Source organism: Triticum aestivum, chromosome 3D (genome assembly GCF_018294505.1).
Source record: "Triticum aestivum cultivar Chinese Spring chromosome 3D, IWGSC CS RefSeq v2.1, whole genome shotgun sequence".
NCBI classification, from domain to species: domain Eukaryota; kingdom Viridiplantae; phylum Streptophyta; class Magnoliopsida; order Poales; family Poaceae; genus Triticum; species Triticum aestivum.
The window spans coordinates 482,003,198-482,025,265 of NC_057802.1; the positions used below are offsets into that span (position 1 = coordinate 482,003,198).

At 55.2% G+C, this 22,068-nt stretch overlaps 1 protein-coding gene across 1 annotated transcript; it reads right to left on the reverse strand.

Moving 5' to 3' along the window:
* Nucleotides 1–18,730: 18,730 nt before the first annotated feature.
* On the reverse strand, nucleotides 18,731–20,701 carry LOC123075019 (uncharacterized). Its single transcript, XM_044497712.1, has 3 exons — nucleotides 19,856–20,701; nucleotides 19,591–19,759; nucleotides 18,731–19,505 (listed from the first exon to the last, which is right to left on the reverse strand). Exons 1-3 carry the CDS (start codon nucleotides 20,597–20,599, stop codon nucleotides 19,036–19,038), a joined length of 1,383 nt encoding a protein of 460 aa, XP_044353647.1. The 5' UTR covers nucleotides 20,600–20,701; the 3' UTR covers nucleotides 18,731–19,035.
* Between the last annotated feature and the right edge of the window lie 1,367 nt (nucleotides 20,702–22,068).

Sequence of the window (22,068 nt, forward strand, 5' to 3'; positions counted from 1 at the left end):
TCGGCTTCGCCGCACGAGGCTATAAGTAGGGGGAGGAGGGGGAGCGGCAGGCGCTCGCATGCTCACCCTCGCTCCGCCATTTTCTTCCTTTCCTTCTCCGCCGCAGCAGCCCTTCGCCGCCGCGCCGTCGCTCTAGTCTTCGCACTACCTCGCAGCTTCGCCGCCGTGGGGCCGTGGTTTCGCTATCGCCGCGCCCTTTCTCGTCAGCTTCTGGCCGTCATGCAGTACCGCGGAGACTGGGACGGCTCCAACGTCCACGCGGACCACATCGACTTCCTCCAAAAGACGCGGCGGCTGCCCGGCGAGGACCAGGTGCGGGTCCGTCTTGCGCTAAAGAAGGAGATCTCGCCGGCGCCGGAGGAAGGTGAGCGGGTAATCTTCCGCTCGCACTTCCTGCGCAGCCTCGGCCTGCCCGCGAGTGCCTTCTTCCGCTCGTTCCTCGAATTCTACCAGCTCCAGCCGCACCACCTCACTCCAAACACGGTGGTGCTGCTGGCCACCTTCGTCACTCTGTGCGAGGGCTTCCTCGGCGTCCTTCCCACCCTCGAGCTCTGGGGGCAATTCTTCCAATCCAAGCTTGCCACCCGCATGCAGGGCGTGCCGGCTCAGAGCGGCGCCTTCATCGCGGTGCGGAGGCCGGCAGCCGACAACCCCTTCCCTGCCATCACACTGATCCAGTCGGTGAAGCTCTGGCAGAAATCGTACTTCTATGTGAAGAACGTCGCCCCGCAAGGTGACTACGTCAATTTGCCGGCTTACGTGGCCGGCCCGCCGGCTGGGAGGCGGCCCCAATGGCCCTATCGGGCCAGGACGCTGTCGCCGGCTAGAGCCGCCGCCGTCGCCCGACTCCGGGTAATGATCCGGTCGGAGGGCCTGACTGGGCCCGACCTGTTGGCCGCCTTCATGGTGCGCCGGGTGCTCCCGCTTCAAGGCCGCCCTCATTTGATCTGTCAAATGAGTGGCCAACTCGATCAGAGTCGGATGTGCACCAAGGAGATGCCTCATGACGAGGTGGCTCACATGGTGAACTATCTCGCGAACTGCAAGCTCTCCGCAGAGTGGCAGTTTGGCAAGGAGTCGTACTCCCGTGCCAATCCCCCGCCTATGGTATGCTTTCTTTATCTTCTCTTCTTTAGTTTTGTCACCAAGTTTTTCTTGGCCGACTCTGACCAGTCGGCACGTCTTGGCAGAGCCCTCTCCTTCGACCTGCGGCCGGGTCAGCGGGGGCGGATCGCCAATTTCTCCCCGACCGGGCGGAGCATGACTTGGAGGACCCCTACTTGGGGGCAGCCGCTATGGACGATAACACCGAGGTAGGAGGCGGCGAAGCAGGCGGCTCCGGGCTTGGAGCCAGCTTTGACGACTGGCCGGACGACGACGAGGCGAAAATCGTCCCGCGCCGCCAGCCGGCGTCTGACCATGGCGCGGGTTCATCCGCCGCGTCGCCTGCTTGAGGCGGCGCGCAGAAGCGCTGGGCCGCGTCGGGCTTGTTCGGCAGTCGGCCGAAGAAGCCCAAGAGCGGGGCGGCGGCGACCAGGCAGGATGAGGCGGCCGCAAAGGCGGCCCGCTTCCGCAATGTGGTGAAGCAGTCGCAAAAGGTTTCGGTGTAAGTGTCGATTCTTTTGCATATTCCTTCTTCTTTTCTTGTCGATTTCTGAATCCTTATCTTGACTTATCAAACAGGTCTCCGCTCTCTCTTGAGCGGATCGCTGCCGCCTCCGTGGTTGGATCGGCGAGATGATCCGCAAGCACCCGCCGTGTGGACCCCCATGCCGAGCTTCAAGCGGCAACGGAGTGGAACGCGCGGGAGGCGCGGGAGGAGCGGGAGGCGGAGGAGCTGAGGGCGGCCGCTGCTAAGGTGGCGCAGGAGATGGCGGAGGAGTCGGCGAAGGCTCAGGCGGAGGCTGCAGCCGCAGCGGCAGCGGCGGGGGCCTTGCTTGTCACCCCCCTCCGCACTGGGGCGGACCGAGGCGGCGGACTGGGGCGGACCGAGGCGGCCGGCTTGACGCGCCGCCCGTGTGGCCGGCTGGAGGCGAGCCGGCTGCGAGGACGAACCTGGTGGTCCGGTCGCCATCACGCCAGCGTGCGAGGAAGGCGACTTCGGCGCCGGACCCGCAGAAGGCCGCGGACTCTAGCTCGTCGACCCAGGATCTGGAGACCGCCAACGCCATCACGGGGTGGACGCCGGGTGGTGGGACGGCCGTGGTGAACGTGGCAGCGCAAGAAGTCCGGAACCGGCTTCAGTCCCAGGCCGTCGTGCTGAGGCAGTACAATGAAGAGTTCCTCGCGACACGAGCGGCCATTCGGGTGAGTCTTCCCGCTTTTCTGTTTCTTGATCTTGATTTCTTCCGTGGGGGCGCGTCAGCGCACCCACTGGGTGTAGTCCCCGAGTTCCGAGTCGGCTGCTGAGCAGGCGGCTTGGAACTTCTTAGTAGACTTTGATTGCTTATCTTGCTCCTGTTCTCTTCTCTGTCTGACTTGCAGGACTACCATAACCTCCGCGCGGCTGCCTTCAACTCCCAGGCTCGGGAGCTGACCCAGAAGACCGCTGATCTAACTGAGAGCCGGAGTAAGTGCTTCATCTTTTATCTCACGTGGGGGCGCGTCAGCGCACCCACTGGGTGTAGTCCCCGAGATTCGGGCTGACTGCTGAGCAGTCGGGTCGGATCTTTCCTGGCGACTTATTTCTTATTGCTTTTTTCTTCTTTGCCATATCTGTAGAGGCCAATGCCAGCCTGAGGGAGCAGCTGGGTGGGACCCAGACCGCCCTTCGCGCCATGGAAGCCGAGTTCAACGCCTTTGTTCAGGAGCGTGACCGCTTGGTCAAGAGGCTGGCCGACCAGGAGGAGAGCCACAAGGCGGCCCTGAAGGAAGTGCAGGACAGCGAGGCCGCCCTCCAGGCCGAGTACGAGACCGAGGCGGCGAGCTGGGCTGAGGCAAGGCAGTCGCTAATCAGTGGCTATGGCCAGATCGAAGACTTGGTTGATGGTAGGCCGCCTTCTTCTTCGTTTCTTGCTTGCCGCTTGCCATTTGGTCCATTCTCTGACTTTGTGTTTTTTCTCTTCCTTTCTTTCTTGTGCAGAGTACTTCCCTGGTTACTCTACCGCCGCCAACCAGGTCGTCGAGGCCCACCGTGAGGCACGAAGGCAAGCTGGTGTGGAGATCGCGCCGAATGCTCGTCGGTCGCTTGAGGAGCAACTTCTGGCGATCCAAGCCCGCCTCCAGCCGGCTCACCGCATGCTCCGCCGTCTTCAGCGCATTGGGGCGCAAGTGCTGGCCGCCCTCGGGCCCGGCGAGGCGATTCCCCGTACCCCCAGTCGGACTGCCAACTGGCTGGAGGTAGCAGTTGGCCGCTTTGAGGCCTGGAAGGCTTCTGCAGCTCGGTCAGGCGCCAGGCGGGCGCTGGAGTTCGTCAAAGCCTGGTATCCCAAGTTGAGCTTGGACCAGCTGGCCACCTGGCGGCAGGAGGCCGACGAGGAGTTGGAGGCAGTGCGGCCGGATATCATCCAGCGCGCCTCGGCAATCGCCGACTACACCGACACCAGCGCCTTTGCTCCTGAGGTGGATGATAACGGCATTGCTTAGCCGGAGGAGTGGTTCGGGCTGAACCCAGCGGATGGTGAGGACTCAGCGGAGGAGATCGACTCCAGCGACGAGGGCGAAGAGGAGGAGGGAGAGGATGGTGAAGACGTCGTGCGAGACGGTGGAGCAACCGGCCAGCCTCAACTTGATCGTGTCTCCAGCAACGAGGCGCGTGCGAGCGCGCCGCCTGCAGCCGGTGATGATCAAGCCGAGACTCGCCAGCCGGCCACTCTTCCAGCCGGTACTGCCGTCTCCACCGACTAGCCCAGCTCGCCTGTTGCGCCCTTAGTCTGATCCGCCGCCTTTGCTTTCCTGTTTATTGCTCTTCGAACAATATTTTATTAAGTTTGCGTATTTCCACCCACTGGGGTGTATTCAAACTATGTTGACTGCCGGCCTGTTGAAGGCCTTTTGTGTAAATATAATCATGCATGTGTTTGGCTTCCCATTGTTCTTGCTTTTCATCCTTTGGCTGTTTCCTTTGCCGCCCTCCCTTGGTCGCCGCCTTCCCAGCCGGATAGCTGCTCTGCAGTCTGTGGCTGGAGAAGTGCTTGGCCGGTTGGGAGGGCGAGTACTCTAGCTTTGTTGGATTGTAGCAAAGTGAATGGGAAGCCGGCCAGCCGGCTGTTCTGTCAGCCGGTAGGCGTGGTGGGAGGCCGGCTTGTGTTATATAGGTTCATTAGTCCTTAGCCGTTTTTCGTGTGGGCATCCTTTGCTGCCTTTGGCTCTTGCCAGTCGGACAGTCGGTTCTTCGATCTGCGACTTTCAATAAGAGAGGGCTCGAGTGCTGGCACACTACTTGTCTGACTGCATGTAGAACTTTAATATAACTCAAGGCGGCAAGTCCCCGGGCCGACTGGTCGAACCCGGTGCCGGACAGAAAAATCAAATGTAATAGTACATTCATAGGTATGACACTCGTCATTCATAGATAAAAGAGGGTAGTCCCCGAGTGCGCCTCGGGGGGCCCGTTGTCTTGTAGTTAATACAAAAGGTAGCGTGGTACATACTGCTTTTAACTGTAAAATCTTCTGAGGAGATTGGCGTTCCATGGTCGTTCCGACTCCTTGCCGGAATCATCCCTCTTGCGTGCCTTCGGCTTCTGTGCGCCGATCAGGTAGTAGGAGTCATTGCCTAGGGCCTTGCTGATGACGAATGGGCCTTCCCAAGGGTCCGAGAGCTTGTGCTGGCCGGCTGTTCGCTGGATCAGCCGGAGCACAAGATCGCCTTCTTGGAAGGATCTTGGCTTGACCTTCCGGTTGTGGTAACGACGCAAACCCTGGTGGTAGATGGCGGACTGGCTGAGTGCTAACAGCCGGCCCTCTTCCAGCAGGTCGACACCGTCTTCTCGCGCTTCCTTGGCCTCCGCCTCCGTGTACATGGTGACCCGAGGCGAGTCGAACTCGATGTCAGTTGGGATGACAGCCTCGGCACCATATACAAGGAAGAAAGGAGTGAAGCCGGTTGACTTGTTCAGGGTAGTACGCAGACTCCAGAGGACAACCGGCAGCTCATCGAGCTAGCAGCCGGCCGAACGCTCCAGTGGTACGACCAGTCGGGGCTTGATGCCGGAGACGATGAGGCCGTTTGCTCGCTCGACCTGGCCGTTTGACTGCGGGTGGGCAACGGACGCTAAGTCCAGTCGGATGCCCTGTATCGCGCAGAAACGTGCCAGTGCTCCCTTGGCAAAATTCGTGCCGTTGTCGGTGATGATGCTGTGTGGTATACCATACCGGGTGGTGATATCTGCGATGAATGTCATGGCAGTCGTCCCGTTCAGCTTCTTGATTGGCTTTGCTTCAATCCACTTGGTGAATTTGTCCACGGCGACAAGCAGATGTGTCATGCTGCCGCGCGCCATCTTGAATGGGCCCACCATGTCCAGCCCCCAGACGGAAAAGGGCCAGGTGAGGGGGATGGTCTTGAGTGCAAAAGCCGGCAGGTGTTGCTTGGAGCTGAAGACTTGGCACCCTTTGCAGCATTTGACTAATTCCTTGGCGTCTTCCAAAGCAGTCGGCTAGAAGAAACCATGGCGGAAAGCTTTGGCGACAAGTGATCTTGAGGCCGCGTGGTGGCCGCATTCGCCTTGGTGGATATCCTTGAGGATTGCTATGCCCTTCTCTGGCTCAACGCAGCGCTGGAAGACTCCAGTGACGCTACGCTTAACAAGTTCTCTGTTTATTATTGTGTATGCTCCGGCTCGGCGTTGAACTTGCCTTGCCGAGATCTCATCAGTCGGCAGCTCTCTGTTTACTAGGAAGTTGAGGATGGGTTGGGCCCATGATGGAGCTGTGATTTATTCTATTGTCAATACGGCTACCGTGACCCGGGTGGGTGGGTTGGGTGGTGAAGAGTTGGAGTCGGCCACCGCCTGTTGTGTCGTTGCAGTCCCCGGGACGTCTGCTGCAGTCCCCGGGCCATCTGCTGCAGTCCCCGGGCCGGGTTCTGAAGTCCCCGAGCCGGATGCGACTACGACAGTCCCCGGGCCGCCTGTCGAAGTCCCCGAGCCGCCTGCTGGGTTCCCCAAGTCGGATCCGACTGCATCAGGGGCAGGCGGTACGAAGATGGAGTCTGATTCTGGAGACAGCTTGACAGACGGTTTGAGGAGGCGTTGGAGAGAGACACCGGTTGGTATAGCTTGTCGGGTGGAGCCGATCCGTGCCAGGGAATCTGCTTGCTCGTTGTCGGCCCGTGGCACGTGGAGGAACTCGCATCCTTCAAAGTATCCGCTGATTTGCTGGATGAGGAATCGATAGCTCGCCATGTTTGCGTCCTTGGCGTCCCAGTCGCCGGATGACTGCTGGACTACCAAATCCGAGTCGCCATAGCACAGGATCCGGCGTATGCCGAGATCTTTGGCTAGCCGGAGCCCGTGTATGAGCGCCTCGTACTCGGCCACATTGTTGGAGGCGGCAAAATGAATTTGCAGTGTGTATCTGAGTTTGTCGCCCTTGGGAGAGGTGAGGACGATGCCGGCTCCCAAGCCGGTGCGCATCTTGGATCCATCGAAGTGCATCCGCCAATGAGTGGAGTCGGGAGCCGGCGGTAGGTACTGGGTCTCGGCCCAGTCGACAAGGAAGTCGGCTAATGCTTGGGACTCGATGGCGGTGCGGGGCTGGTAGAAGATCATGTAAGGAGCCAGCGCAATGGCCCACTTAGCCACCCGGCCGGATGCATCCTGGCCGCCTATGATCTCGGCAAGCGGGGCAGTGCATACGACCGTGATGGGATGCTCTTGAAAGTAGGCCTTCAACTTCTTGGCGGCAAAGTACACTCCATAGCACATCTTCTGGTAGTGCGGGTAGTTTTGCTTCGAGGTGGACAGTACTTCGCTCAAATAATATACCGGCCTCTGGACTAACTGAGCCCGGCCTTCTTCTGGGTGTTGGACCACGATAACTATACTGACCACTCGGCTAGTCGCGGCAATGTAAAGGAGCATGGGCTCTTTCTCAGTCGGCGCTGCCAGGACAGGCGGTGTGGTCAGCATCTTCTTCAACTCGTGGAAAGCTTGGTCTGCTTGGTCATTCCACTCGAAGTGGGTGGACTTCTTCATAAGTCGGTACAGGGGGAGAGCCTTCTCTCCTAGCCGGCTGATAAAGCGGTTTAGGGAGGCCAGGCACCCGGTAAACTTCTGAACGTCTCGCAGCTTGGTAGGAATCTCCATTCTTTCTATGGCCTTGATCTTCACTGGGTTGCACTCGATGCCGCGTTTGGAGACCAAAAAGCCTAGAAGCTGGCCGACTAGTACTCCGAACACGCATTTCTCAGGGTTGAGCTTGATCTGAAACCGGCGCAAGTTGGCAAATGTTTCTCTAAGGTCTTCCAGCAGGGTGCCGCGCTTCTCCGTCTTCACCACAATATCGTCTACACGGACGTGGGCATTTCTGCCGAGTTGCTTGAGGAGGCATTTCTGCATGCAACGCTGAAAAGTGGCACGAGCATTTCTCAAGACGAATGTCATAGTCAGGTAGCAGAAAGCTCCGAATGGTGTGATGAAGGCGGTCTTCAGGCGGTCGGCTGGATCCAACTTGATCTGGTGGTAGCTTGAGTAAGCATCCAAGAAACTCAACATCTCGCATCCGGCTGTGGAGTCTATCACTTGATCGATTCGTGGTAAGGCAAACGGATCTTTGGGGCAGGCTTTGTTGAGGCTGGTGTAATCTATACACATACGCCATTTATTGTTTGTCTTCAACACCAGGACCGGGTTGGCAAGCCATTCTGGAAAAAACACTTCCATAATGAAGCCGGCTGCCAGGAGCCGGGCTATCTCTTCTCCTACGATCCTTCTCTTCTCCTCCGACAGTCGGCGGAGAGGTTGCTTGACTGGTTTTGCGTCCGCTCGGACGTGTAGCTTGTGCTCGGCGAAATCCTTCGGAACACCCGGCATGTCCTTTGGGGACCATGCAAAGATGTCCCGATTCTCACGGAGGAAGTCGACGAGCTCGCCTTCCTATTTGCTGTCCAGGTTTGCACCAATGACAGCAAACCTCTCCGGGTTCTCCGGGTCCAGAGGTATCTTCTTTGTTTCCTTGGCCGGCTGGAAGGAGCCTTGAGCATCATATTCCTTGGGGTTAGGGGACAGGGCCGGCTGCTTGCCGGCCATGGCCACGACTCGGTCCAGCATCTTCTTCTCTCCAGCAATCACGAGGGACTTGGCCAGCCGGCTGCTGGCTGCAGCACACTCGTTGGATTTCTTGTAGTCTCCGGCTATGGTGATGATCCCCTTTGAACTCGGCATCTTCATCTTGAGGTAGGCGTAGTGGGGCACAACCATGAACTTGGCCAGGGCAGGTCGGCCAAGCAATGCGTGGTAAGGGGTCTCTCGATCCACTACTTCAAACCAGATCGCTTCTCGGCGGAAGTGATCCTTGTCTCCGAAGAGAACATCCATCTTGATCTTGCCGATTGGGGAACAGGACAGACTGGGTACGATGCCATGGAACACAGTCCAGCTTGGCATAAGTTGCTTCGTCTTGAGGTTCAACTTCTCCATGGTGTCGCGGTACAGTATGTTGATGCTGCTTCCACCGTCAATCAGCACACGGGAGAAACGGGCAGCTCGCCTCTCTGTCGCGAGGGTGGCGTCGAACACCAATGCATAAGAGCCGGGAGACGGCATCACCTCTGGGTGATCGGCCCGGCTCCAGATGATAGGCTTCTCAGACCAATGCATAAACTCGGGGTTGTTGGAGGCGACCACGTTGACTTCTTGGTGCTGTCGGCGCCGACTGCGCTTGTCTTCAATTTGGCTTGTGAAGACGATGTAGGCGGCGTGCTCATCTGGGAACTCATCTTGAATGGCTCCGACTGCTGGTCGAACAGCCGGCTGCTGAGGGGCTGGAGGCGGCGGGCTAGCAGGTGGAGCCGGCAGCAGCCCCTCGCCCTTGGAGATCTGCGTGAGCCAATGGCACTTCCGGGTCGTGTGGTTGGACGGCTTCGCGCTGCTGTGAAACTTGCAGGGGGCATCAAGGGTTTGCTCGTAGGAGAAAGCCGGCTGCCAAGCCGGCCTGCCGCCCTTCTGCTTCTTGGGCGCGGGCCGCTCTTCGGGCTGTTCGTCTTTGACGGTGGCTACTTGCCGACTGGTGGAAGGTGGCATAGGGGCCTTGCGCTTGTTGTCGTTCTGGTAAGGGCGTCGATTGGAGTCACCAGCCGGCGTCTTGGGAGCCGGAGCGAGCACCTTTCCAGAGCCGTCCACTCGAAGCTCGGTCTTCATCGAAGAGTCGGCCGTGGCGTACTTGTCTGCTATGATCAGCAGCTCGTCGAGGGTAGTCGGCTCGTCGCAGAGGAGTCGGTGCTTGAGGAGGGTGCCCTCTCGGCACCCGGCGGTGAAGTACTCTATGGCTTGAACCTCGTGCACCCCCTCGCAGGAGTTGCGGAGCTCGGCCCAACGCGTGAGGTAGTCGCGAGTTGATTCGCTGGGCCCTTGGACGCACAAGGAAAGCTGGCGGGGCTTGGGAGGCCGCTTGTATGTGCTGGTGAAGTTGCGGATGAAGACTTCCGTGAAGTCTAGCCAGCTGTTGACGCTGTAGGGCTTGAGGCTGTTCAACCAGGTGCGTGCCGTGCCTTGAAGCATTAGCGGGACGTACTTCACGGCAACGCGACTGTTGCCGTTTGCTATGCTGACTGCGGTGGAGTAGTCGATCAACCAGTCTTCCGGCTTCACGGAGCCGTTGTATTTTGGCGTGTCTCTTGGGAGTGAGAACCCTTTGGGGAAGGGCTTGTCGCGGATGCGGGGACCAAAGCAAGGCGGGCCGACATCATCTTCTTCTTCTAGCGCCAGGGATCACGCTAGGCGGTCGATCCGGTGGCGGGCGTCATTCTCGCCGACTCCTTCGCGGTGGCCTAGTCGGCCGCCGAGAGTCGGATGCGAGATAGGCGGTGGGGTGGGATATCTCTCCCCACGAGGCGGGGGAGGAGGCGGATTGCCTTGTCGTTCCACAGCCCGGGGGCAGCCTTCTGCGTCGCGCTCAATGGTGAGCCGAGTCTGACTGCGGCTAGCAGCCGTCTCCTTGTCTTTTCTTGCGCGGACGCCACTTGCAGTCGGCGTCCGGGATGTCGCGCCGTGCTCTCGGCGTGGGGGAGGACTTTCAGCGCGGGCGCCGGCTTCATGCCGCTCTGCGGCTGCGTCGATTAGCTGCTGGATGCGCCTAGTCATGTAGGGGAGCTCGTCGCCCCCCAGCCCGTTCAGCTCGTCTACGGCCGCCTGAGCGGCACGCAGGTTCTCGAGTGGCGTGGCGTAGACTGGGCGGTCTGCCCCCAGCCTGCTGGCGATGGCCGCGCCGCGCTTCCTGACGATGTCGGCTCGGCTCGGCCCGCCGGGAGGCAGCGTACCGAAGGCGGCGCGGTCGACTTCGCGCTGGTGAGCCTCAGTGAGGCGTCTCATGGATGCTATCTTCTGGCCTTCCACGACGAGGGCGAGGCGGTGTGCCTCTAGTGTCTCGGCGTCGGCGTCGGCCGGGATGGGGACGGGCAAGTCATGCAGCGCCGCTTGTAGGGCGTCGTGGGCGTTCTCGCCTGAGACGGTGCCGTGGCTGATGACCAGCACCTCAGTGACAGCGCTGCTGCCACTGTCGGCTCGAGGGAGAGGGTCGTCGATGATCACCACGTTGGTGGGGAAGGCGTCAAGCGAGGCCGTGTCGGAGTCGACCAGCATCGGGTCGGTGGAGCCGACCGACTCCAAGTCCACAGCAAGCTCGCTGGAGACGTGAAGCTGGTCGAGGAGGCTGACGAGGAAGCTATCGGGGCAGTCTGTGCCCGCGTCGGACGCAGGCTCGTCGGAGATGCGAGCCTCGCCAAGAAGATCGGCGAGGCAGCTCACCGCGCAGGCGTCGTCGACGCCTTGCAGCGCGTCGGGGCAAGCGCCATCGGGTGTAGCGGGCTGGCTACGCTCGCGGGGGAGGAAAAGGGTTCCCGTCCAGAACAGGTCTCCGGACGACGATGCACCTGGCCCCACGGTGGGCGCCAAATGTCGGGTGGTAGGTGCGACATATGCCAACGGGTGGCTTATCATTGTGGGAGCCAGTAAGACATCGCCGGTGCCTGGAAACGGGATAAGGCGAAGACATGCACGCCGGCGGATCTTACCCAGGTTCAGGGCTCTCCGTGGAGATAACACCCCTAATCCTGCTCTACGGGGTCTCCGCATGATCACTAGATCAACACAAGTAGCTACAAGTGCTCCTTGAGCTGTTTGGCTAGAGGAGGAAGAAAGGCAAGGCTAGCTCTCCTCTTCTCTCTACGTGGTGTGTAAAACTATCTCAGAGATCAACCCTTTGCATGGGTACCCTGGGGGGTTTATATAGGCCTACCCCCAGGGATACAATGGTAATCTGGCTAGGCGCGGGTCCCAGCCGTCAGTGTCTGTGTTAGCCAGCTTCTCCGCCGGCCGTTGGGGCCCGCCGACTGCCGGCCTCTTGGTCGACAGGCCGGCCCCACCGCCTGGAGGTCTTGTCGGTGGCTGGTTACTGTTGCCTCGCCCCTAATGATGAGGGCTTTGTCGAGGTAAGCATGGCTACAGTGCCGCCGCCTGGCGGGCTCTCACCGTAGCCTTACCTCGTCTTGTCTCCTTAATGATGCACATACTTCGAGGGAGGGAGGTAGCCGGCTATTGGGAGCCGGCTATGCCCCAGGCCGACTAGGGGAGGCCTAGCCGCCTCCGAGCGTCTCTCTGGCTGAAGGGGCCCGCCGCCCGCGGGCCGTACTGGCGCCTGTCGTGGGTGGCGTCACGGTCAACATGGCAACAGTGCCGCGCCGGACGGGGGATGGCTGACCCGTATGACGCACTGTGGCCATGCGTGCTGTACTGTGGCCACGCCCCGTCTCATCACCGTTATGTGGGTGCAGCCCTTGAGGGTGCAGTCTTGGCCGGCTTCCGGGAGTCGGTCTTCTTGCGGCCGGCTTCTGGGAGTCGGTCTTCTTGTGGCCGGCTTCTGGGAGTCGGCCATCTTATGGTCATCTTCGGGAAGGTTTTTGAGGTCGGGTCGCCTTCCGGTAGTCGGCCTGTGAGATAGCCGACCAGGGCAAGGCGGCCTTGTGTTTTGGATGCTTGAAGGCCCGATCGGCCTGATAATTTTTCAAAGAGCCAGGGGGAGTCGGTTAGGCTACCCGTGGCCATTTACTCCGACAGTTCTTGACGAACTCCTAGACAAACCCTGGCCGATACATGCGACGCCGGATACTGACTCAACTCATAGCCTTCGAGCATGCTGGGTACTCCGGCAGGTAGCTAAAAGTGGTGACGCCATCCTCACCACCACCACTCCAGAGAAGCATTCTCCGGAGGATGATGATTTTAATGTCCTTACGGTCTTCGAGACTTTCTCTGCAAATAATCGGCGTAAGAGGGCATTTCGTGACCTCGCCAAAATCCACCAAGTAACCGAAGTGAGCCCATGGAACGACGTGGTGATAACCTTCACCGCTAAGGACGAACCAAGGGCCCGATCAGTCCGAGCACCCGCCGCCCTAGTACTAAACCCCATTGTGGACGACTTTCGGCTTACCAATGTGCTCGTGGACGGCGGCAGTGGACTTAACCTCATCTACGAGGACACGCTCGACAAAATGCAGATTGATAGAACACGCATCGAGCAAAGCAGCACCACCTTTCGAGGCATCATCCCCAGTCGAGAAGCACGATGTTCAGGGAGAATTAAACTTGACGTGGTATTCGGCACGCCTGAAAATTACAGGTTGGAGGAGTTGCTCTTTCACATTGTTCCCTTCAATAGCGGATATGACGCCCTTCTAGGGCGGGGCGCTTTCTCACGCTTCCAAGACGTACCCCATTATGGGTACATGAAGCTTAAAATGCCAGGGCCCAATGGAATAATCACAGTTACGAGTGATCCAGATAAAGCACTCTGCGCCGAAAACAAAACTGCATCCTTGGCCCTAGGGGCACTATCCGAAGCCTTCGCGGCCGAAGAACTAACCACCCTGCGATCCACGGTGGACAAGGATGATGTAATTCTCGATAAGAGACCTAAATCCACCTCTTTCAAGCCATCAGATGAAATAGTCAAATTTCAAGTGCACCCGACGGATCCTAACAAAACAGCATCCATCGGAGCACAACTAGATCCGACGGTGGACGCTGCCTTACGCGCGTTCCTACGAGAAAATTGGGATATCTTTGCCTGGCACGCTTCGGTCATGCCCGGAATCCCACGCAGACTGGCCGAACACAGCCTTAACATAAACAAAGGGTTCAAACCAGTCAAGCAAATGTTGCAGCGATTTTCCAAACCCAAACGACAAGCTGTGGGGGAGGAGCTAGCCAAACTAGTCGAGGCCGGGTTCATCAGAGAAATCAAACACCCGGATTGGCTAGCCAACCTGTTCATGGTACCGAAAAAGGATAAATCTTGGTGCCTTTGTGTCGATTTCAAAGACCTCAATAAGGCTTGCCCTAAAGACCCTTTCCCGTTGCCCCGCATTGACCACATCATTGATGCGACTGCGGGACACGACTCATTGTGTTTCATCGACGCTTACTCCGGATACCATCAGATTAAAATGAAGGAGTCCGATCAGGCCGCAATGGCGTTCATCACCTCGTACGGACCTTTCTGTTTCAATACTATGCCTTTTGGGCTTAAAAACACTGGTGCCACTTACCAACGCATGATTCAAACATGCTTGGAAAACCAAATTGGCAAGACAGTTGAAGCATATGTGGACGACGTAGTCATCAAGACTAAACACGTCGAATCATTGGTGGATGATCTCTGCCTCACATTTGATAACCTCCGAACATACGACATACGGCTCAATACGGAAAAATGTGTCTTCGGCGTTCCAGCCGGAAAGCTATTGGGGTTCATCGTCTCCCATAGAGGAATTGAAGCAAACCCTGCTAAAATCCGAGCCTTGTCGCAATTGGCTACGCCAACAGACTTAAAGAAGGTCCAAAAACTAGCAGGGTGCAAGGCGGCTTTGAGCCGCTTCATCTCCAGGTTAGGAGAAAAAGCATTACCACTTTATAGACTGCTCAGACGAACCGACAACTTTGAATGGATGGAAGCAGCAACAGCCGGATTGGAAGAAATAAAAACCTTATTAGCAGGCAATCCAATCCTAGCCGCCCCAAGTGTTGGCGAGCCTATGTTGCTTCATATCTCCACAACTCACCAGGTAGTGAGCGCCGTACTTGTCGTCGAGCAAGGGGAAGAGGGGCATAAATTCCCCATCCAAAAGCCAGTCTATTACGTACGGAGGTCCTTACACCATGCAAATCCCGATACCCTCACTACCAAAAGATAGCTTACGCGGTCTTTATGGTATCCCGAAAACTCCGACACTATTTTCAATAGTGTTCGATCACAGTGGCATCTGAAGTACCACTCAACGACATTATAAACAACAGGGACGCCCCTATCTTTTTGGATCAAAGCCTAGGCACGCGTAATTAAGCATTCCGACCCAAGGAAAGGAACCCTTAACGGAACTATTTTCCCTGGAAGATGTTTCTTACGTTAAATAGTAATATAACATAACTCTCGAACAAATTTTGTCTGTTTGAGCAATATGACCGGATTGCCTGGTTTCCGGACATAATGAATGTTACTCACATTCCAACATGGTATCCGGAAACACTCCAACTTCTTGGTTTGGAGGTCGAAGCCGAAGGCCTGCGATGACAAATATTGACAAGTTCGGTTGGAGATAAGTTCGATGATAAAGTACATTTATCATTGAATCGAACGCCTACTCTTTATCTATGTTATCTATAAGACTGTCTAAACTACAGTCTTCTTGCGAATACTTCGCAACTATCATCACTTGGTCATATACCAAGTTCACGGGAATCTCTTTTCCGTCCAGTCCCCGAGGTCCAACTCGGGCCATACGATTCGGATCGAGCCTGGTGTAGCGTATCTTCACCATCGCCCATGCCTCTTGTGCACCTTCCCGGCATGCTGACGCCTTCCATAGCTCAAAACGGCGCCGGGCACCTTTGAACAGGTTCGCCAACCCCTCCATACTTTCCGGAGGGGCATCAGATGGCCATAAGGCTTTGGCCATACTTCCCATGGCCTTCCGGGCCCGCTCATGCACCACGAACACCTCTTTTAAAACATCTCCTCAGAATCCGGATACTTCTTCTTCAGGACGTCCGGTTAACAAACCTGCAAGAAAAACATTGTAATACTCCGAATCACCAGATGCTATGAGTCCCTGGGATGGTTCAAAGGTCATACCGAATATGCCGCCTTTCAAATTTTATTCTCTTATTGTGCGGCCGATAATTGAGCCTTCAAGATCTTTATCTCTTCGGCTTGCTTATCCTTTTCCTCCTCCAGTTTGTTCTTTCGATCACTGGTCATCGTGCTTTTCTTCATTTCCTCTAGCTCTGTGGTGGCGGCATTTAGCTTTGTCCGGTTCATTTGAACCTCCTGAGACAGCGCGTTGTTCTTCTCTTTAAGAACATTTGGTCATAACGATCCTTAAATCGGTTTGTCTAACCGCTTCAAGTCTCGGGGGCTACTGGCATATGTCTATTAAATTTACACAAACTCTTACCTGCATATCCTTGGAAAATAGGTGAGCGACTCCTGCAAGTCCGTCTCGGGCGGCCCGAATATAGGCATCCACGGAGCTGAGAGTATTGAATTCCTGCTCAGTGAAAGCTGGAGCACGCATGGTCTCTTTCAGTCGTCGATGATTCATCGCGCTCTCCACTTCAGAATTTGTGACGGATACGTCATCCGAATCCTCATGAGGTGGACGAGTTGGCGCGGCATCCGCATTGACTCTTGTCCTGGTTGATGAGTCCGCTGCCGGATTAGCTGATGCTCGGCTAACTGGGATTTAGACACGGTTCATCGTGTGCTCCTCCTGAGTTAAGACGGAAAGAGAAATATGACAAACTAGTATTATGCCTAGGCACATATTGAGAGTTATACCTCTTTGATGAAGGAGGGGGCTCGACGGCGCTCCCGGTTTCCTTTCGTTTTGAAGGCTCACCCTGCATAGATGCTACCCTCCGAGAGGCCGCCCTCGATGGAGTATGGCTTGCTGAGCGCCGATCCTATGAAGCACGATTTAGTGTGACACAAGTGGGGGCTCCTTTTTTGAGGATGACTCCGAGTACTTACCTTGGAGAAAGGGAATAGGTCGGGGTAGTCGGCCATAATAGCCACTTCCGAGCCGTCAAAACTCGCTTGATAAAAAAACTCCATCATCAAGTTCTATAAATATGCCCGGATCCTCGTGGAAACCGGGGTCCTTGTTGCGAGCATAGTCCTCTGGTTGGGGGGAGGGGCAATGAATCTTTCCGACCACCTTCCTCCATGACTGTTTCAAGACAACCAGACTAATTTGATTAGACACCTCGATAATGAGGAAGAACAATGCTGATAATCAAGAGGCTTACCCATTCGATAGGGTTGGACATGGAAAAAGCTTTCCGACAATTTAAACTAATGAATTCTTCTTTGTCCTCCTTGTTGGGGTTGGGAAAATTCTCTGCTAGCTCATCATTGCCAATCGAGGCCAATCCCGCCCGCACGAAGACCAGATCTACGGGAGGGAGATATCCCTGCGTCTGAAGTCGAGTCAGCTGGAGGTGAGACACCGAGCAGCTTCGCCAATCACCCGCTTGAGGGCCATGAGGGCGCGAGGAAGAGCCAGGAGCGCTTGCCATGCTTTGAAGTTTTTTCGTGGTTTGCCCTGATGCTCTTTGCGAGATATAGGATGGCATTGGGAGATCTAGCCTCCTTATATAGATGCCACCCTTGCTGGATAAGGGGTTTATTTGTAAAAAATCATGGACCGTTCACATTCGCCCGGCGTGTGGAAATCGAGGCGACGACAAGAAGTCGTAAAGGTAGAACATGGAGGTCGAAACCGGACTGTCGTCAATCCGGAGTATGATGAAGAACCCGCCTTGCAAAGCCGAAGACATAAGCTGGATACTACGTCGTCATTGAAGGCAAGTTCGGGGGCTACTGAGGGAGTCCTGGATTAGGGGGTCCTCGGGTGTCCGGTTTACTCAATATGGGCCGGACTGATGGGCCATGAAGATGAAGCAGAAAACAACCCCTCGTGTCCGGGTAGAACTCCTATACGCGTGGATGGCAAGTTTGGTGTCCAGATATACTATTTCCTTCTTCCGCAAACCAACTTTGTACAACCCTAGGCCCCTCCGGTGTGTATATAAACCGGAGGGTTTAGTCCGTAGATGCTATCAGAATAATCATAGGCTAGACAGCTAGGGTTTAGCCATTACGATCTCGAGGTAGATCAACTCTTGTAACCCCTATACTCATCGAATACAATCAAGCAGGACGTAGGGTTTTACCTCCATCAAGAGGGCCCGAACATGGGTAAACATCGTGTCCCACTGTCCCTTGTTACCATTGATCCTTAGACTCACAGCTTGGGCCCCCCTACCCGAGATCCGCCGGTTTTGACACCGACAGCGGGGTATCATCTAGTTTGAATAGTAGTTCACACCTATTTGTCTCTCCCACCAACTAATACATACATAATGATATTTTTTGGAGAGTGGTATCTTCTGAACCATGAATCCAATTGCTGGTATTTTTATATATCTGAATAGTTCGCATCAAGAATTTTAAAATAAGACCAATATTGAATTCATTTCAAGTAATTTTATTTCACCGATTCCAAAGAACATATTTCACTCAACTAAAAAAGATATTTCACAATTAATGTGAGATTGAAATATGAAATTGGAATGCAACTAGTATATATAATGTGATATTGAAATATGAAATTGAAATTTTCATACCACATTCATTTCAATTTTCAGAACAATTTCAATACCACATCGATTACAGTTAAGTTGAGATTGAAATGTGAAATTGGAGTGCAACTACTATATATAATGTGACACTGAAATATCAAATATGAAATTGAAACTTTCAGACCGCATCCATTTCAATATCCAGACCAGTTTCAGTAACACATCCATTTCAATTAATGTGAGATTGAAATATGAAATTGGAATGTAACTAGTATATATAATGTGAAATTTGAAATTGGAATTTCCAGACCGCATCCATTGCAGTTTCCAGACCAGTTTCAGTACCACATCTATTTCAATTAATGTTTCCAGACATATTTCACTCTTTTGAAATAAACTGTTACACATTTCTAAATAATCAGTTCCACAAGTTGACATTTCAGTTTCATATTATTTTACACTTTGAGAACCTACATTTCACTTTTCACTGGTTTGTTTCACAAAAATCACATATATTTCAATTGCACATTTTTTAAATAACTTATTTCACTCTTTAAAAAAATTAGTACACAACTTTAAATAATTAGGTTCACAAGTTGACATTTCAGTTTTGTATTTGGGTTAAATAGGTTTCTAGTGAAATAGGTGTGAAACGTTCAAGTTTATAAATTTAAACGTGTTTGATATATATCAGAGATTTGTCTTATTTTAAAGGTTTTGGTGCCAGGAGTTCAAATATGTAAAAAAACAATAAAAAAACAAATGTTTGATTCACAAGTTATGAGTCATTTAACATTTCACAAAAAAAGCAAGTTTATAGTGGGAGAGAGAGAGAGCAAATAGCTATTCATGCAATGTACTATCTCAGCACTTTCTCCCACCTTTATGTAAAAGGCTAACACAAGTAAGCATGCAAGAACAACTGCTATAGGACAATCTGACACATCATCGCTTTGTATTGTGGTGTATTGACATTTTTCAGTGTAGCACTCAATAAACAACGGGAAAAAGCTTCAGCAAAACTCGGATCATGATGCATTAGCGAACGGCCGACGCAGGCACGGAAGCTCCCGTGCACGGTAGATTTTCTGCTTTGTACATTACAGTCCCACCTGAAAGTGCAACACCAATGGCGTGACAGACCAAACGGGGTCCCAAGTTTTATCATTTACCGAAAGGAACGACATTCTTCGAATCTACTCAGTACGTATCCACAAAGTCCCTACGTACAATCTTCATAGTTTCTCATCGCCCGCGTTGCACCCTTCGCCCAAAATCCGCTTCACCTTGTCGAACATCTCCTGGATCTGCTTCCTGGAATGCAGAGGAGAAGGGTACATGCACGCGCAGTCCAGCTGCCCGTCCCTGACAGAGTCGAACACGCCGATCGACGGGCCGATGCCGTGCACGGTGGCGCAGCCGACGTACTCCTCCACGCCGGCCTTGCTCTGCAGGTCGGACAGGTCGTCGTAGGTGGCCGGCTCCTCGAACACGGAGACGAGCGCCGTCCGGAGAGCGGAGGCCGTGGTCAGCTGCGGGTTCTCGATGGCCCGGCACATGAGGAAGTTGAGGTCGGCGGTGTCGGTGAGGTGCTTCTTGCTGTTCTTGGCGGTGATGTAGGAATCGTGGCACCTCTTGGCCAGCGCCCATAGCCCCTCCTCCCCGTGTATCTTGTGGGTGTTGGTGATGGCAGAGTAGAAGAACCCTGCAACGATTAACAACAGTGTCAAGCTGTCTTGGCATTGCTGTATGATAGTACTTTCTTAAATTGCTTTGCTTCAAGGACTAACCAACGTTGTGATCGTCCAAAGCTGGCTCAAGAAACTGGCGGCAGTTGATCAGGGTAGCCACTGAGTACGTCTCCTGCTGGCCACTCTCTAGCTTCTTCGACTGCCGTGCAGCTAGCAGCGTCGCGCCAGCCATGGCCGAACAAAGCTTCACCCCGTTCTCCTTGCACGCCTAGATGACAATGTGCGAACTATCAGTAGTCTACTAATCGGTATGTGCAGATCAAATGTAGGAGTGACATCTATCAGTGATCTGAAGCGAACTCACATCGAGCAGGCGCGTCGTCTCCTCGCGGCCGAACCCGAGGCGCACCATCTGCGTCGACCTCGCCGTGCCAGTCTCCTCGAACGGCAGCGTCGACGTGCGCAGCCCGTTGATGGAGTAGCCCACCATGTCCACCCCACGCGCCCAGAACGGCTTCCACGCGTCCTTCTGCGGTATCCGGTCCTCCAGCCCCGCCTCCACCGCCGCCGCCTCCTCCTCCTCCGGGTCGCCCGCGCCGCCCAGATGCGCCAGGAGCTCCCTCAGCAGCGCCGCCGACGCCGCGCGGTCGCACGCGGCCGTGTGGATCCGGACGAACAGCGCCGCGCCGCCCGCGGGCGGCGGCAGCTCGTAGAGCGCGGCGAAGAGCACCGGGGCCCCGTCGGGCCCGGGCTCGGACGCCCATGGGTTGCTGTTGAGCTCGCGCTCGAGGAGGGAGTCGAAGGCGAGCGCGGACGGCTGGGGCGCGAGGGCGAGCTCCGGGGCGGGTGAGGGGAAGGCGAGGGTGGGGCTGGAGGTGGAGGCCGCGCGGATGTGGGCGCGGAGGACGGGGTGCGCGCTCTGGAGGGAGCGGACGGCCGCCTGGGCCGCCGCGCCGCCGCCGCGAGTGAGGCGGAGCGCGAGGAGCGTGGTGCCGGTGCCGCCCGGCACGGCGCGGCACCAGCTGTACTCTGTGCCGCACACCGCGCGGGCGCACCACGCCGCCGCGCCGGGCTCGGCCGTGCCCGCGTGCTCCGTCTCGGGATCCATGGCGAGAGAGGTCGTGGTCGTGGTGTGGCGCGGTTGGTGACTGGTCGGCTCCGGCGGTGTGGCGCCTTGTCAGCTAGTATTTCGTTTTGTAGGAGCACTCCGTATGAGTACGACGACGACGAGATTCCTTCTGCTAGTGTATAAAAATCCGTGGCCAGAACGGGACGTTTGGATTACAGTACGAGATAGCAGCATCTCCAAGGGGAAATACACTTTGGTTCCTGGTTGTATATGCACCTTATATGAGGATTTTTTAATATTTTAATAAAAAGTCAAAATAGGTAAGAACTATTTTGACAAAACACTTGACTTACTTTTGCACTGATATATAAATGTCGACGAAAAAAAAACAAAAGTTGACCTCACAGCAAAAAAGACAAAATTTATACTATTTTAGCCAAAAATTTGTTTTTTTTAAAAGAAGTCAAAAGGATATTTTTTTGGTGGATTTTATTTCTCATGAGTATAATAGAAGGTCAAGTTTATTTCAAAAATATTTTCAGGAATTTTTGACTTTTTGTTGAATTACTAATTTTTTTCCCATATAGAGTGCATATGTCCCCTCCCATGTTCACGACGAGAGAACATTACAACAATCCAGTGTGGTGGTCAGGTCACACGGAGACGGAGAGGGACTCGATGGTGCGGCGCGTTCTAGAATCCATAGTTTCTCTTCTCCGGTCAGCACGATTATGCATTTTCTATGTGTGCTTTGCAGTTTGTTAAATACATAGAAAAGTCACGGCGACGTGGGAGGTTGGATGAGTCATGCCGTCTTGCACGTTCCCTGCGTGTTGCCTACCTGCGTTGCGCTGCTGCAACAGCAGCTTGCCGGACAAGGCATGTATTCCATCGGCGCACTGGACGGGCACTCTTCTCTTCCACTCACACGATGACAAGCAACGAGGAAACCTGGAACACTCTCTAGAGGGAGTATACCAAGGAACTGAGTCGGTTAAGAAATCGATTGTAGACCACCACCAAACCCTAGCCCCGTTGCCCTTCCTCCATCCTATTCTTTCCGCGTCGCTGCTGGACGAAGCCCGTGTGCAACATGGCCACAGGGGTGGCGGGGCACCCTCTTGCGTCGGTTCGTGCGGCACGAGCGGCGGCTTCCGGCGGCGGGGCATCCTTGAACTGCATCGAGGGTACGGCGATGGCTGGATCAAGGGCATGACCCGGATGTGACAGTGCGGTGATGCTCGGATGGTGGTGTGTGGCGCCTCTTGTTGGAATGGTACTCGAGGTCCTAGCAGCCGCACCTTGGGGCAACACAGATCAGACTCGATCCGGTGTTTGCTGATGTTGCTCTGGAGATGCGATCTATGGACGACACCTAGTGCCAAATGGCATGGATGTGCAGCAGCGACGAAGTATTTCCTGTCCGGGTCAACTGTCGGTGTCAAAACCCGCGGATCTCGGGTAGGGGGTTCCGAACTGTGCGTCTGAGAATCGAAGGTAACATGAGA

Bases quoted from the DNA above. Each gene is read 5' to 3' on its own strand.
- LOC123075019 (XM_044497712.1), bottom strand. From the start codon at position 20,599: ATGGATCCCGAGACGGAGCACGCGGGCACGGCCGAGCCCGGCGCGGCG. The intron at 19,760-19,855 runs GTGAGTTCGCTT...ATTGTCATCTAG, and splicing joins AGACGACGCGCCTGCTCGAT to GCGTGCAAGGAGAACGGGGT. The intron at 19,506-19,590 runs GTTAGTCCTTGA...TAATCGTTGCAG, and splicing joins TTTGGACGATCACAACGTTG to GGTTCTTCTACTCTGCCATC.